The sequence below is a fragment of the Haemaphysalis longicornis genome, unplaced genomic scaffold (genome assembly GCF_048455015.1).
Source record: "Haemaphysalis longicornis isolate Haplotype H1 unplaced genomic scaffold, Haemaphysalis longicornis Haplotype H1 scaffold_3, whole genome shotgun sequence".
In the NCBI taxonomy this organism is placed as follows: Eukaryota; Metazoa; Arthropoda; class Arachnida; order Ixodida; family Ixodidae; genus Haemaphysalis; species Haemaphysalis longicornis.
Window position 1 is genome coordinate 87,402,359 of NW_027526335.1, and position 15,978 is coordinate 87,418,336.

General features: G+C 47.4%; 1 protein-coding gene across 11 annotated transcripts in view; it reads right to left on the minus strand.

Moving 5' to 3' along the window:
* Nucleotides 1–15,978, minus strand: part of LOC144174784 (sodium-dependent dopamine transporter-like) — a 126,514-nt gene that overhangs the window by 14,546 nt on the left and 95,990 nt on the right. For 9 of the 11 annotated variants that reach the window (XM_077703670.1, XM_077703665.1, XM_077703669.1 and 6 more), the window contains 6 exons: nucleotides 11,383–11,523; nucleotides 7,935–8,078; nucleotides 6,506–6,620; nucleotides 2,919–3,051; nucleotides 2,697–2,831; nucleotides 1,339–1,567 (listed from right to left, as the gene is read on the minus strand). In XM_077703670.1, the coding sequence (XP_077559796.1) occupies nucleotides 1,339–1,567; nucleotides 2,697–2,831; nucleotides 2,919–3,051; nucleotides 6,506–6,620; nucleotides 7,935–8,078; nucleotides 11,383–11,523 (897 nt within the window). The remainder of the gene's footprint in view (nucleotides 1–1,338; nucleotides 1,568–2,696; nucleotides 2,832–2,918; nucleotides 3,052–6,505; nucleotides 6,621–7,934; nucleotides 8,079–11,382; nucleotides 11,524–15,978) is intronic. The other 2 variants (XM_077703663.1, XM_077703662.1) reach the window with 1 other exon arrangement.

Below are 15,978 nucleotides of genomic sequence, written 5' to 3' on the forward strand. Positions count from 1 at the left end.
CCGCGTATCAAGCAAGGCGGGAGGAGATACGGCCGAGGTGACATTGGAGTTGTCGAGGGGGTGGGAGGGCGCACATCCGGGAAACGAGAAACAAGCAAAAACAATCAAGACAAACTCGGCCGATGCTCCCGCTGAAAGCAGGGGCTAAAATGCAGCCTCGGATAAGGAGGGCCACTCAGTAGAGCACAATATTTAGGTCGAGGGTGCTGGCGCGCACGGGCCACAAGTTAGCCCGGTTTAGGGGCGTTCTTTTACCATTCCCTCGAAACACGGGGCCGAAGATTTGCCAAATCAATTTTTATGGGTTGGCCCCGTATTACGGACGAGTTGCAAATAGGGATTACTTAATATCTGCACCGTTCGTAGAACGGTAGAATATAGTTTACATTTCGTGATTGTTCTGGTCCAGATGTCACGCGGTTAGAAGAGCGTGTGTTGCGCGATCGGGAGAGTTCCTTTTTTTTTAATGAGCACTCGCGCCCTTCAACCAAGTAAAGTGGTTAGTGTCAAGTAAAACCTGACAATAAAAAAGTACCGTAGTCTGAGCCCAAGGATGAGGAAGTACAGACAGCGTCCTGTTCCTGACTTTTGTGTTCAGCCTAGCGCTGCTTCTTGTTGAAAAGGAAGATTGGTCAAGTTGGCGCATCATTATTGTCGAGAAGCATTCCTTAATATTGAAGATGCGCCCCCAAGCAGGCTCTAGTCCATTGCCTAACGCACTACTTCAGGACGGACGCCGGATTAGAGCTCCTGTCTCTGAAAGCTCTACGCAGTCCAGAGAACATCACCACGACGTATCTCTAGCTGTGTATCTAGCTATCTAGGTATTTATCTACGTATCTAGAGAAATATCTAGTATCTCTAGTATCTAGGTATCTCTCGCTTCTGATCGCATGATTCGGGACATACCGACGCAGGCACATACTATCCTGTATAAGCGAATCAAGTTAGCTTGCGTTAGGCCATGCTTCTAGCTTGAGATGCTCTACAGAATTTGGATGCGGCTTACATCCGGCGTTTTGGCCGATCGTGCAGACGGGATGTTGTCCTGCGTGTTTTTTTCGAAGAGCAATGACATGGACCAGTTTTTGTGTCAACGTGCTGCTTCAGAACTTCGTTTTACTTTACATTTCCTGCGTAGCGGGCATGCGTGCAGTAAAGCACTTTTGCAGGCAGTTTCCTGATTGGACGGTGGTTGGCGAGAAACCACAATAACCGTCGATATACAGCTATACCGCCGTCGTAAACGACAGTTGAAAGATGACGGGCGGACGGCGCCAGTTTTCGCTTCGTGTGTTATCATGGCAGAGCGAGTGTGGTTTTCGGCCGTGAGCGCACCTTCTTGCAAGAACTTGACGCAGGTCCTGTTGATTGCCTTGGAGACGAAGCCCAGACAGGAGAAGACAACGACGCCGCTGAAGAAGGAGACGACGATGTTGACGAGCACCACGATGACGGCGTCGTGCACCAAACCACGGTACTTGCTCCCGCGTCGTCCCAGCAGCTGCAGGAGGCTAGTGCCTGTGCACAGGCTCAACGCCACCTGGGCGGCCGCGTCGTTCCACACCTGCGCCCCATTGAATGAAAAAAAAAAACGAAAGAAATGGCAGCGTCTCCACTCCGTGGATGATGGCGGGAGTGCGGAGTACGGGGACTCGAAATGACATCCGATTTGCGCCCCGACCCTCATTCGATTTGAGCCGTGAGTTGCACCTTGATTATTCCCTAAATGAAACTGCAACTCACGGCTGAAATCGAATTTAGCTTGATTTTCTCTTGGTGGTGGTGTGCGCACGGATGGACGCGGACGGACATTGGGAGGTCCTAAGGTACTCGGCACGGTTACAGGCGAGGGAGTATGCCGTTTGACTCTCGGGTACTAACTCACAGTCGTAGACCAATGGGTAAGACGACTGACACTAACTCTGTCTGGTCTACCAGACATAGGCTCGATTTCCGCCGGTGCCTGTGTGATTTTTTGCTATTGTAAATGCTATGCGCATGGACCCGGACGGACATTGTGCGGTCCTAAGGTGCTCCGCACCTAAAAACGTTAGTATGCTTCCACGTTTACACTGCGAACTCGACGCTCTCTCTCTCTCTCTGTGTATTTCTTTTACATAAAATGTATCATCCTCACATGTGTGTACAGCGCTTTGGCGACACACCAGTTGGACTACATCCCGAAAGCTTGACATTTGTGTCCAATTCATGTTTACATTTACTGCCTTTCTGTCGCAACTGAGCATTGGGGAAAGTCTAATCCGGCCCTTTGCCAAATCAAATACAACCCAGAATAATATGCGGAAAATGCGTCCTACGCATTCTGAAAGCATAGGAAGTTTGAAGTGACCCCCAATCGGAGATGACAACGCCTTGGCTGCGTGGCGGGAACTTACTCACAAATTTGTAACCAGAAGGGATAGTCGCGGGAATATTATATTCCATCCGCGCTGGCGCTGAGCGCAGATGTCAATACTTGTCCTTTACGGCGTCTCAACTCCCTGAGCAACCCCCTGCCTTTATTTTGTTCAGTAGTGTAACGGGCATGTATTTTTTTTTTCTTGTTAACCGAATAAAATGGCTCCGTAAATTCACTACAAACTCTTTCCACGCTGGTTAGGGCACGCATTTCTTCCATGAATAGATATAAGTACGGCGCAAATCTAAAAAAAAAGAATGAAATCGGTGCTTACGTCCGGTTTTCTCAGCGTCTTCCATTCGAAGGAAAAGAAGTAGTGCAGCCCATTCAAGAACCCAGGATCACTGGTAATGGTCCCGAATATTGCGCACATGAAGAGGATCAGCACGATTGCCGGCACAATGGCTGTCTGAAAACGAGGAGAAAGCAGACGTAATTAGCGTTACAAGTGGAAATTATTGAAAACAGTGGGGATGTAGGGGCGAGCTTCGCTTACCTTCCGGAAGGAGATTTTTCCTCGGATGACGTTCAGGTACGTCACGATCCATCCTCCGAGCAGGCACAGGAGGAGGGGCCACGACACGGTTCCAAGCGAGCGGACTTCGGACGTCAACTTGGTCACTACTTCACTGGGACAAAAGTGGGGGGGCTGCGTCAGCACTTTTCTCTTCCGGTGCATCTCTTTCGGCCAAAACTTTACAGCTCAAGAGGCAACGCGCGGGCCAAATGCAGGCCTACAGCACGAACTCTATACGGTGTACACTTCGCGACCAGTCTCTATGGGAGCTATAAAGAATGATTGCGCTGTTGTTCCGCGACTGGCTGATAATGAGTCATATTACTGGAAGAGACAACCGTTCCGGACGCATGACTTAGACGAGGACTAAGCGACAAAGCAACTGAAAAGTATACTCCCCGCCAGGGCTAACTGCGCATGTCTTTATTTAGAAATGCATTGGTAACACGCAACTGTCACCCAGAGTTACTTATTTACTTATTATTAGGCTAGCTCTCTTGTCTTTTTTTTTTCGTCCGCACGTTGAAAAAAGCCGCTCCGTACTCCACTCCTCATTTCGCCTCCATCCCCTTCGGCTACAGGTTCACCTCCGGCGCTCTCCCGCCAACCGTGCACCGTCAATGTGAGTGTATCTTTACTGTGGCGTTTGCCATTGCCTAACGACGTTGTCGCGGTCGCGTTCCGGTCGAGCTATGGGTAGGCCGCGTGTGGTGCACAGTGAGGAAAGCACATCCTGCCTTCAAAGAGCGCCGGCGTGAGCGGAAGCGGCAATGGGTGGGAAGGCGGCAGAAGAGACCACCGACGACGATCGGGCCGCGGAGGCCCAGTGTAAGCGCGATGTCCAACGGGACCCCGAATACCGCGATGCGGAAAATGCAAAATGTCGGAGGGTCTGCAATCCCGCTGAAAGCTTCCCCGGCGCGACGGCGCGGTGGATGAAGTAGCGGCCAACCAATCCGGCGTCGCTTGTGCGGTGTGTGATCTTTTGTGGTATCCCGGACATCTCACTCCCGTTACCCTTGTGCGTGATGTTCAACGGCGTGAGCGTACGCCCGCGGTCTCACGGCAGTGTGTGACATCGGAGTGTGTCGACGAGGTGCGCGGGTGTGGTTTAGTAACCTACAAGCAGCTCCGCTGGTCATCGACCTTCACAGAGGGGAATAAAACAGAAAAAAAAAATTCTTAATTAGGTAATTTTGCGCTGGTATTGAGTTATTGTTTCCTCAAAGGTCCCATTGGGAAATTACATGAGGGGTGGGCATGACACGGCACTTGAAAGAAAGATAACAACATGGTAACGGCAACAGACGATGTACAGTAATTATGGCGGCACTTCTATATAAGGGTTATATATGGTTAGTTGCTCGTGAATTTTCAGTTTATACGCCTGTTCACGAAACGTGCCAGCTCGATTTTAGCCGTTGGAAATCAGTGCTCGGCATTACAAAGCACAGCAATAATTTCCGTTTTGCGGTAAAAAGCATGTCAAAGAAAATGAACCTGTACCTTTTGTATCAGCATGCTCAAATACAAAATTTCCTGCTCACCATTCATTACCTGTAAATATTTTCAATGTCTTCTTGGTAATTGCCATACATTACGTAGTTTATGTGGCGACCACATCGGCTTCCGCCTTTTGTTGTACGCATATATTATTATTGTCAATCATGTACTACATTCAGTTTAAGTCGTATAAGGATTCTTGTGTATAATGGTATTGCATGGGTTCACGACTAGCAGCATTGCTAAGTGCCCAGATGTTTTTTGCACCAATGTTTGATTTGTACAAATGCGAGAAGTACAATAACTGAATTGAATTGATTTGAAATGAATAAACAGGCCTATCATAATGATGACAGTACAAGACTTTCCCACGGTGGCAGTAAGTGAGGTCAAGCGACGGAAGGTCATCCATCAATTACCCGCCGCGGTGGCTCAGTGGCTAAGGCATTGTGCTGCTGAGCACGAGGTCGCGGGTTCGATTCCCGGCCGCGGCGGCCGCTTTTCTGATGGGGGCGAAAAGCAGAAAAGCCCGTGTGTACGAGATTTCGGAGCACATTAAAGATCTCCTGGTGGTCAATATTAATCCGGAGCCCTCCACTACGGCACGCCTCATCGCCTGCGTTGCGTCTGCGCGTTAAGCCCTACAATCAATCCATCAACATTTATCGGTTATTCGGAATACACAAACGCAAGCACATAGCACCCGACCTATGACTCCATTTACCCGCAACCAACTCATTACTACATCCCTGTCTACATCTGTATCTATATCGATATCTATATCATCAACATATCTGTATCTACATCTATAGCTGCCTACCCGTCGAGAGACCCATGCCTCCACGGGTAGACAGCTAGGAAGAATTCGGAGACTTAAATGGGTTTATCCCAAGCAACACATTCATGAATTCATGGCCTAAAAACTTATAAACATAGATTAATAACAATAAAATTGTGTGAGATAGAATAGAAAGAACCTTCAGTTACGGCCTTGTTATCTTGAGCATCTCTCTTGTGGCTGTCAAAACAAAAGGTGTAAAAAGCACAACGATAATAGCTGGGATACTTTTTTCTTTTGTGGGAATGTATGTGACCGTGCGCGGCATCAGGTGCAATAATATGTTTCAGCCAGGCGCGGATGCATAGTTCTGTGATTGGGCCGTATATGCGCAGGTACGCAGTACGACGCGCACGTAGTCGCTTTGTGTGCTTCATATAGCTGAGCATGCAGAGTTGCATTGAAGGGATTTGAGACATGGTAAGAAAATACACTACTGTCACGTGTGATTAGAACAATCTAAGCAGAAAATTTTATCCGGATTTTATTAATTTCGCAATGCTTGCAAGAGAGAGAGAGAGAGAGAGAGAGAGAGAGAGAGAGAGAGAGAGAGAGAATGCATTTTAATAGTAAAAGCGAGGTTAGCCGAGCCATATCGCTTAGCATGCTACACCATATGAAGGGACGAAAACATGAGGGTCTGTGAACTGAAATTAATTAATTAATTAATTAATACACCTTCGGATGCTCGATGCCAAAAGATGCCCTGTTCAATTTTATTGCAGGCGAATAAAACGCTGCACTATTTCGGTATTTTACGGTAATGGGTTAATGCTAAAGCAAACTGTTTACCTCTAAGCCTCAAGTGCTGCCTATTAACGATGAAAAATATGTTGTAGGATTGACGAATGCTTGCACTGCTCTCCATAATTTATCGTTTTAACATCGTGGAAGTCATAGCCCTCATTGCTATGCAAACATAAAAATATCAGGTCTTTGGAACTAAACAAATGAGGTACTTAGCATGCTCAAATACAAAATTTCCTGATCACCAATTATACATCTCTGCGAAAAGTTGTCTAGGCCTACACATTCTTGAATAAAAAAAAACTGTCTTGCGTCAGGTAGAGAGTTTCATTTGTAGAGTACAGCAATGTGTCTTTCCTACAGACGTTACAATTACGCATTTAGTAATCAGAAAAAAAATACGCTGTAGTCAGGGACACTGGAGGGACAGACCAAGTAAAAATATATGTAGGTTCTGAAGAGGCTCGAAAGGCCTTACTGGAAGTAAACCTCGCTGGGGGCGCGGATCCAGACAAGTTCTGTGCTGCTGTCGTTGAGTGTGAAGTTCTCCGGAAGGCACGGATGGAACAGAGGTTCTTCGGTCCGGGGACAACCTGCCGGGAGGAAAAAAAGAAGAGAGGGAGAACAAATCGCGGAAAACGGGACTGCGTCTATGCACTAAGCTCAAAGTATGTGCAGGTACTCCCCTACTAAATTATTCTCTCCTCCATTTCCTTTCTGCCAAGTGATCTGCATTCTTGTGTTTCAATTACTCCGTCTTGCACAGTAGGATTAGCGTGCAACCACCGCTCGACTGTCTCTACAGTGCCACGAGAAATTACGGCATTGAACAACCGGTATGCCTCAGTGCCTGGCACTGTGGCGCAAACATCAGTGGCGTAATGATTCTTCTTGGTGGGCAAAAGCCGTCTTCTAGTGACGTCACAGACACCGTGACGACCCACGAAAACAACAGCAGTCTCGCGGAAACTTGTGCTGGCGAGTTTCTCATGGCTTTTCTTAATTGCGTAAATTCCTAGAACAACGAGGAATCCCGATAGGCTACATACACGAACAATGGATAACTCCATTATCGTTATTTTTCCGCCCCGTGTTTTTGATAGGTGTTGTTTATACCCTTTTATAAAACAAGAGCAAAACTTCGGAACTAAAAGGTACCAAGATGCAGCTGGTCGTGCTTAAACCCCCCCCCCCACCCAAATCAAAATATCTTTAGCTTACGGCCTTGCGCCATAAAAATCCAAACATCGATTCATTTTTAGCTCTAACGCATTATTTCGGGCTGACATGTTTTTAGAAATTTTGCCGGGAGATGCATGTCAAATCAATATTTTTTTTTCTACGTCTTCATCGGCAACCCAGCTCCAGCTGCAGCGAAGCAAATTTACCCAAACAAGCATCTGCCATTTCCTATCGGAAGCATTGAAAGGTGGTTCCTGCTGCGTCGAACAGTCGTTTTCCGGCTTCAACATTTTTTTCTTCTAGCTCTAAACGCAACTCTGCGAATATAGCGTCATACCAGGTAAGTATATACGACGCTATATCTGCTCAGACGGGCTTGATAAAGCTGTGGGCCGTCATCAACTTCCCGGAAAGGCGGTGCATACTAATGCCATCATAACGAGACTTTTCGGGAACGCGTGACTCAGAAGAATCATACCAAGCCAGTGTTGTTCCCGTTTATTACCACACTGCTGTTAATGGACGTTTTCGTCCAGTATTTTACCCCGCCAAAGATTAATTAAGCCTCCGTGCAGAAGATAACTTCGCGGTCGCCATTATAGCCTGGGAGCTGATTGAGCGCGACCCTTCTGAGCTAGTTAACCCACGACGCGGCACAAAGGCCGGAGAAGTTGTGGTGTGTGAAGGACGAGCCAAGTAGCGGAGGAGGGAAAGGAGCTTCTCACCCTTGGCGATGGTCTCGTTGCCACAGTGGCTCCACGGCAGCGTCTCCTGCATCGAGGAGAACAGGTAGAGTAGCACCCAGGTCAGGATGGCCATGTAGTAGACCGACATGAGCGCCAGCAGGCTGGAGTAAGCGTAGCCCACGCCTGCGACCAGAGCGCCGAGGAGGAAGAGGAGAGGAAAAGGAGGAGAGGGATACGCGCGCAACTCCGTGAGACGACGTGGCTATTGCCGTTAACACCGACGAGGGACTTAATAAGTATCGCGAAGGAAGCACGCCGGCAGGCAATGAAGGTGAACAAAAAAAAAGGTGCTAGGCTTTTTTTTATTTCCTGCACGAAGCCCAAGCACTAGGATCAGAAGGAAGAAAAATTGCAATTGCCTTAAATAGTACGCCGACATACTCTCCCACTACCGGAGCAGGCACCAACAATACCCAGCACCCCACCCACCCCTATTCATAATCGAAGCTACAATATTCCGACGACTACAAACGAACTCTTATGCCCCCCAATACCCTACTCCATGCAATGTACCCCACCCTCTACCCCGAATCTTGCAAACACAACCCCCACCCTGGCACTCTATACCACCTCGTATGGGGGTGTCAACAAACCCCGTCCCTTACTCCTAATCACCGACCTACATACGAGCATTGGGTGGCACGGCTGACCAGCTCCGACCTCTCCTCCCAGCGTAGCTTGGTGGAGAAGGCCCGGGTGGCCAGCGCAGGCCAGGGTATCCCGGACTAGAGGAAACGCCCCCACCAGGATTGTGCTCAGGCATCAGCACCTAAGGCTCGCCTAAATAAAGTTTATTCCTACTCCTCCTCCTGCCTTAAATAGGAATTGAAAAAGGCACAAGTTGATTCGTTCTATCTGTAATTTCGTTTAAATGGAGTTTTTCTTGCTAAGAAGGCTTAATTTGAAAGGGCTACACAGTCGAGCGCTATACACATAGTTACGCTTAGCAGTGTATCCGCTCATGCGTTTTTTTAAAGCAGAGGCTGCAGTACGTATGCGGTAAGTTGGTCAGCCGTAAACAACTGACAGAGAAGTGACAGGTTAGGGAAGTTGCTCGTGCTTTATTCATGGCGCGCAGATCACAAGTTAATGGCTAGTATAGGCGTTATAAATAATCAAAGCCCCTTTCTTGGGAGAAAGATGGTTAAAACGCAAAGATTTCTCTCTTTCCATCTGAGTTAAAGTCAAAGTAAAAAATCTAGTCTGCTTCGACCATGCCGGAATGGCGGAATCTAATAGACGTCGGCTTCCCAACGCCCATGTTCGATTCCGACCACGGGAAGTGCTTTTTTAAGGGCAGAGTAGTTTATGGGCTCGCCTTCTCGTCGTAGCTCGCTTACGGTCGATGCGACTGCCGGAATCAGGTGGTGCCGCGAGATAATGGATCCAACAATCATCCAAGTAGAGCCTGATGTACCGTCGTCAGGGGGTCACGCTGAGGCTTCAAAAGCCAAGCGGATTAAATAGTCATGAGCGTTCGAACCTCGTGAACCGCCTGCGCTTAATTGTCATACATCTCCCCGTTGTTTAGAGCGAAGAAAACTGCAGTTACATTTCAGGCAAGTTACATTTCAGGCAAGTTACATTTCAGGCAAAATCTGTGTATATAACCGGCAGCCTCCGCATTCATGTAATTAGGAACGCTCGTTGGGTTGGTTTTTACGACAAGTAAGCGAAACAAGCGGCCGCGCAAGAAAGAAATGACGCGTTCGAAATGACGCAGAAAGGCTCCAGCTGCGCAAGAAAAAAATTACGCGGTCGGAAGGCAGAAAAACAGCTCCAGCACACGAAATTAAAGCAAGCACAAAAAGAACAGAACTCCTGCTGGCGCTGTTTGAGGCAAGGGGCGCGCGAGCACTGCTAAGGCGGGAAATTTGAGATTCATTGGGTGGTAGCAGTGAGCGGATAACGGCTCTGCAGCCCATTATGACGAATAGCTGCTGTGCACTTGCGACAGCTTTCACATTGAGTGGAACGGCTTTAATTTTTTCTTTGGGTGCTTAATTTGCCTTCGCTTAACATAACCAACATTTTGCGGAACCCATTGTCTAAAGTTGGCTTTCCTGCAGCGCGTTTAGGCGCGACATCGAATGCCATCAGTTAGGCATAGAAAGTTTCGCTTTACATTCCGACAGCACCTAAACACTTATCTATTCCTATGCCGTGTCTCAGACAACTGCGTCGTATTTCAGATCCTTTTACAGATTAGATCGCACTAAGTTGTAAAAACGGTCGACAATTTTTCTCGGTTTCCAACTTTCAAACACGCGAGTTTCTTGTGAAGAGTCCTGAAAAGCGGTTGTATTCCGAATTCCAACTAGACACAGCTTGAAACAAATTACGCCACGATTTACTGTTGGGAGAACTACATATAAATACCCAGTTTCGGCTAATTCACCACTTAAAATGAAACGCAGTTCTTAAAGAAACCTTACGAGCCCGCCGATTCCCACCACTGGTAGTCGAATTGGCGATGTACTGGAACAGAAACAATCGAGGTAGCTGACACGTTTACAAGAACCTAAACTGTTGGTGGGGATCTGAAGGCTATAGGAAGCGTGGTGGAATGATTCCACAGCGTCGTGGCAAAGCCTGTGAAGCAGGGCGTCAAAATCTAGCGGAAGATCACAAGGCTGCTGCGGGAGTGTACGCATAAAGACGGACGCCGAATACACGATATCGCTTTTCGACGTTGTTCGCAGCGAAGAAAACAAACATACTGCAGTGTTCGTCCTAGCTGTTCTCCTGTTATGTGCTTGCAATGCACAGCACTCAGAAAGTCAAATAGCCTGAATGTGCCTTGGATAACGGAATGTGCCCTGGAATGTGCCTTGGATAACCTTGGATAACGGCAACCTTTTTTTTCTCACCTTGTTGCCGATAAGTATGTGCTAAGTACTCGTTCTGTTAACGTCGTTTTCACTGTTAGATTCATTGTTCAAATAAAAAAAAAACACATTGCATGGAAACGTATGGCAGCTAAAAGCATGGAAAAAGGCTGCAGTTCCACTTTTTGCCACTTCGAGCTAATCGTCTGAGTGTTTCCTGTTTTTGAGAGAAACGCAGTGTCACCCAAAAAATGGGAACTTGACCTTCGGAGTTGGGCGTACACAGTGGGTATTTGCAGAGCATTCATTCGATTTGGCAGCTTTCAACGCGAAAGTGTACGGTGACCGAAAAACAATAACAAAAAAAAAAAACCAATCTTGCACCGACAGGATATAGAGATAGCAGTCTCGAAGTGCACTGAAAGGGGCACTTAGTAGTGATCTTGCCCTTGTTGCGGCCGGGCGTTGATTGAGGCCTGCAGGGATGAAACGAAAAGCCCTCTCCTTATACATCTCCAGAAGCTCGAGATAAAGCTCAGGGACTGCGGCGCTTACGGAGAAGCGGTGCTAATGGAAGCGGCGACGGGCAGCGGACTCACCTTTGAAGATAGGCACGAGGTGCCCGAGGCATTGTCCGCCGCCCTTCTTGTTGGCGTGCAGCCTTCCGATGGTCTGCTCCAGGTAGTAGAGCGGGAAGCCCACCAGGACGAACAGTAGTATGCACGGCACTAGCACCACCCCTGCGGGGTTCGGGAAGCGGGGGGAAAAGCGGAGGAAGATAAGGTTTAGTTACAGAACTGGGATTGCGGAGAGAGGTCAACTTAAACAGTCAAGAGAGTTAAAGGGGGCAGAACGATAGTGAAAGTGAGAAGAGTGACACTGGGGCTGAGATCGAGATCGAGAGTGAAAATGAGACGGACGGACGGACGGACAGACAGACAGACAGACAGACAGACAGACAGACAGACAGACAGACAGACAGAGGGATGGAGGGAGCGAGGGAACTGCTAATTTCTACAGCTGCCGCAGTAGTAGATAAGTGCAACACTGAGCACGACGTCGCGGGTTCGATTCCCGGCCGCGACGGCCGCTTTGCTGATGGAGGTGAGAAGCAAAAACGCCCGTGAGTACGAGATTTCGGCGCACGTTAAAGATCCCCAGGTGGTCAAAATTAATCCTGAGCCCTCCTCTACGGCGCGCCTCATCACCTGCGTTGCGTCGGCGAGTTTAAAGTATACAATAAATGTATTAAGATACCAAGGACTGAGCCGGGAGGAGGCCGTGTTGCTACGGCAGCCTCAAAGCGGATCCATCCTCGCGCCGGCAACGCTGCACGTGTTACACCCAGGACTTTATTAGAGCGGTCTGTGCAAAGTGTGTAAAGTGGGTCTGGCAGCCCAGTGGCACATCTTCTGGGACTGTGTCCGGTTTCCAGACGAAGCCAAGCCAAGGACTTATCCGCCGAAACTCCAAGAAGCAGTGCGCAGTAACGACAAGGACGTTCAAATTTGGGCCGTCCAGCAGGCCCGGGGTGCGCTCGAAAAGCACAGACCATGCGACCCGGCAACGGGGTGCGTTGGCGCTGTGCAGAGTAACAGCAAACCCTAGGTCGACTCCAGGCCCGCGTCGCGGCGAGTAGAAACCGTCGTTTTGCAGGAAACAATAAAGTTATACCTAACCTAACCTAAGATAAGTGCAACAGCACCCATTTCCTCAATCAATTTTTTTTCATGAACGGGTGCTCTCATCCCTAGAAAGATGTGCCGAAGATACACCAAGGCATTCTGGTGCTGCAAAGCCCCCGAGAGAAGAAGGGCGCGAAGTTGGGGCTGCTCAGAGTTTTAGTTTGTTTCAGAAGTATCTATTTTTAGTTTTCCGGTTGGGTGAAAGAGAACGGGAAGATTGAGAAAAACGAAAAGCTCGGAGTAGACTTCCCTTCCATGTCATCATGCAGGCTTGAAACAATGGAGGAAAGAACAGTGTTTTTATTTGTTCACATTCGAAAGTTAAGCTTTGATAAGACAGGCGCCCTTCGGGAACGGGTTAATTATGCCTGTGGCTTGCCTGACTCGGGAGTAAGGTATTCGTGCCATAAATACGGTGATTGTCACGTAAGAGTCTGTAATAGACTTGTCTAATACGAACTATGTTATCTAGCGTCCTGGTTTCTTCCGGTACATTTCAGGAATTAGCCAGAAACTATGGCAGCACTTGAAATGCACCCTTCTAAAACGGACTGCAAGAGTAGCTGCGCCATACGTGAACACTCGCTCAAGAGCAACGGTAATTCGATACAAACTACCAAGGATTTAAATGCGCGCTACTAGACTCTGGAGACATTTTGCCTAGAGCATTGATCGAAATTGGGCTCTTTCGGAACGAAACCATTCACAATACTTCACAGATAAAACTACGTGTGGCATGAATGGTACACGCGCCACTGTGTATGCCGTCCTATGGTAAAACCGGACGCCGAAACATTTCCTGTTACAAAAATAGAGTGCTTTAGTTACGGCAGTTACGTAAAGCAGTGGGAAGTGTTTACCGTTTCTGCGATAGAAAGGGGAACTTAAGAGGGAATAACCACTATGTTCTGCAATTTATAGCTACAGCGAAGTAAAATCGCCATACTGAAGACCCAGAGTCGTTGCGGAAAAGGAGAAGGGCGGTGTACTTCAAGATTTACCAGCTGGGGTTGCGTTATAGTAACTCTACAAGGGCTGCGCCCAAAAACTAGCTAACGCTGTTTGAGGTTACGTGCTTAGCTAGTGGATAATGAAACCTCGCTCGTTGCTCGCCACGTGATTGAAAAGAAAAAGAAACCTGCGAGGGAGTTTAACAAACTGATTTGATTCATTGTAAGGTTTAACGCGCCGACGCAACGCAGGCGATGAGGCGCGCCGTAGTGGAGGGCTCCGGATTAATTTTGACCACCTGAGGATCTTTAACGTGCGCCGAAATCTCCCTCACACGGGCTTTTTTGCTTTCCGCCTCTATCAGAAAAGCGGCCGCCGCGGCCGGGAACAGTACCACCCTCCTCGAGCTCAGTACCACAACGCCTTATCGACTGAAGCACCGCGGCGGGTAAGTTTAACAAACTGCTTTCGCATTTACTGGCAATCAAACATTCATTGTTAATGCGTTCGTGTAGTTTTCAACACCTTTCGGACGTTTAACAGCTTACAAAGCACACGAGCTGCTCCACATAATTGATTTTTGCGACGTGAGTGAGAATGTTTCAGCGCAGTTGTACTCCACTTCGGAAGATCGTTGGTGGACCTTTAAGAGGTATAGTCTACTTCTCGGGAGGTGGTAAGAAAGAAACAAAGCCGGGACTGGTATTGTCAGGTGAGTTTTTATCTAAATAATTTGCCCTTGCGTTCGGGGGTCGCTTTTACACTATACTTTTAATCACGTTGATCATGTGTTTGGCTTCTGCAAAGCTCTAGTGAGTACGGAGAGGGATCACTTATCAGGTTCGGGATGCACTTATCACTTCAGGATCACTTATTCCTTTTACTTATAAGGGATAAGAGATTACTTATCAGGGATAAGGTAGTGGACTACCAATAGTGTAGAGAAGAACGTCTGCGATGAGACCAAGTTTTCGCTCTGCCGCTGAGTTTGAAATTAAGAACTTCGGGAGCGAATTTCACTGCACGCACGCATTTCGCACGCACGCATGCGCTGCGGTGGCGTTATCAATGCGAAAGGATTAAATTCCCCCTTACGCGAAAATTCAGCGTCCGGTGTCGGCGTTACCGAATGATGGACCCAAAGATGGTCAATGAATGATAAAACAAAAAAATAAAGGTGAATTTTTGCTTTTTGGTTTAGTTGATCGCTTGAAGGCGCTGGATTAGACACACCTTTGTGTTTCTGATTGATTTGATTGATTAGGGGGTTTAACGCGCCGATGCTACAAAGGTGATGCGGCGCGCCGTAGTGGAGGTCTCCGGTTTAATTTTGACAATTTGGGGATCTATAACGTCTTTGTGCTTCTGTGAGCTGATTTTCAGTATCTTTCTATGTTTTATACTATTTTAGTATATTGGCGTGGGGGCGTTGAATTAGGTTGCCCTTGTGATTTCGTTAGTTGACCGACCGACCGACCGACCGACTTCGATCGATCGATCGATCGATTTATTTATTTATTTATTTATTTATTTATTTATTTATTTATTTATTTATTTATTTATTTATTTATTTATTTATTGTAGTATTATTTAACTCCTCGGCGCAACGCAGGCGATGAGGCGACCCGTAGTGGAGCACTCCGGATTAATTTTGACCACCTGGGAATCTTTAACGTGCGCCGATATATCGTACACACGGGCGTTTTAGCTTTTCGCCTCCATCAGAAAAGCGGCCGCCGCGGCCGGGAATTGTACCAGCCTCCTCGAGCTCAGCACCACAATGCCTTAGCGACTGAGCCACCACGGCGGGTGTGATTTCCTTAGTACTTTTTCACTACCTGATTTCACTACCTGATTTTCAGTTGTTTTACTTTTATTTTTGTTTAGCTATTTTTAAAGTTTTTGCGACGGTCAATGGATGCAGCATTTGGGTTCGATAGCCCAGGCCATTCATTCATTCATTCATTCATTCATTCAATTATTCTCAAGCCCGCAGGGCATTAAAGAGTGGAGTGGGTACATGCTACATACAAGTAAAAAAATTTGCAATACAAAAAGTATAATCACGTAACTTCGCTTGATACAGGGTATAAAGTAAGGTCTACTTTATCAATCAAACAACTTTAAATCAATCAACGTCAGCTATGTCAGCAGTGTTTTAAGGAAGACGATTCGAAGTACAGGCGTTTCCGGCACAAGTGAGCTCTGAAAACACTTTGTAGGAGCCATATGGAATCCCTACCTTGTGACGATAATCATTGCGCCTAAAAACGTAAGTTGGTAAGTGATAGCCAAGTTGAGCAAATTTTCGCTTCAATTGGTAATATCTTTTGGTTTTTGTTTTCCTTTGCTTTGTTTCTCTTACGATAATCTACATTTGCGCTATTACAACAATTAAGTGTCCCAAATTCACCCATTACGCAACTTTGCACAGATACAAGACAGATTACACCGCTCGCATCTGGCTGAGCCCAAGGACGCGGGTTCGACTCCCGGCCTTGGCGGCCGCTTTTCTGATGGAGGCGGAAAGAGAGAATGCCCGTGTGTTCGATATTTCGG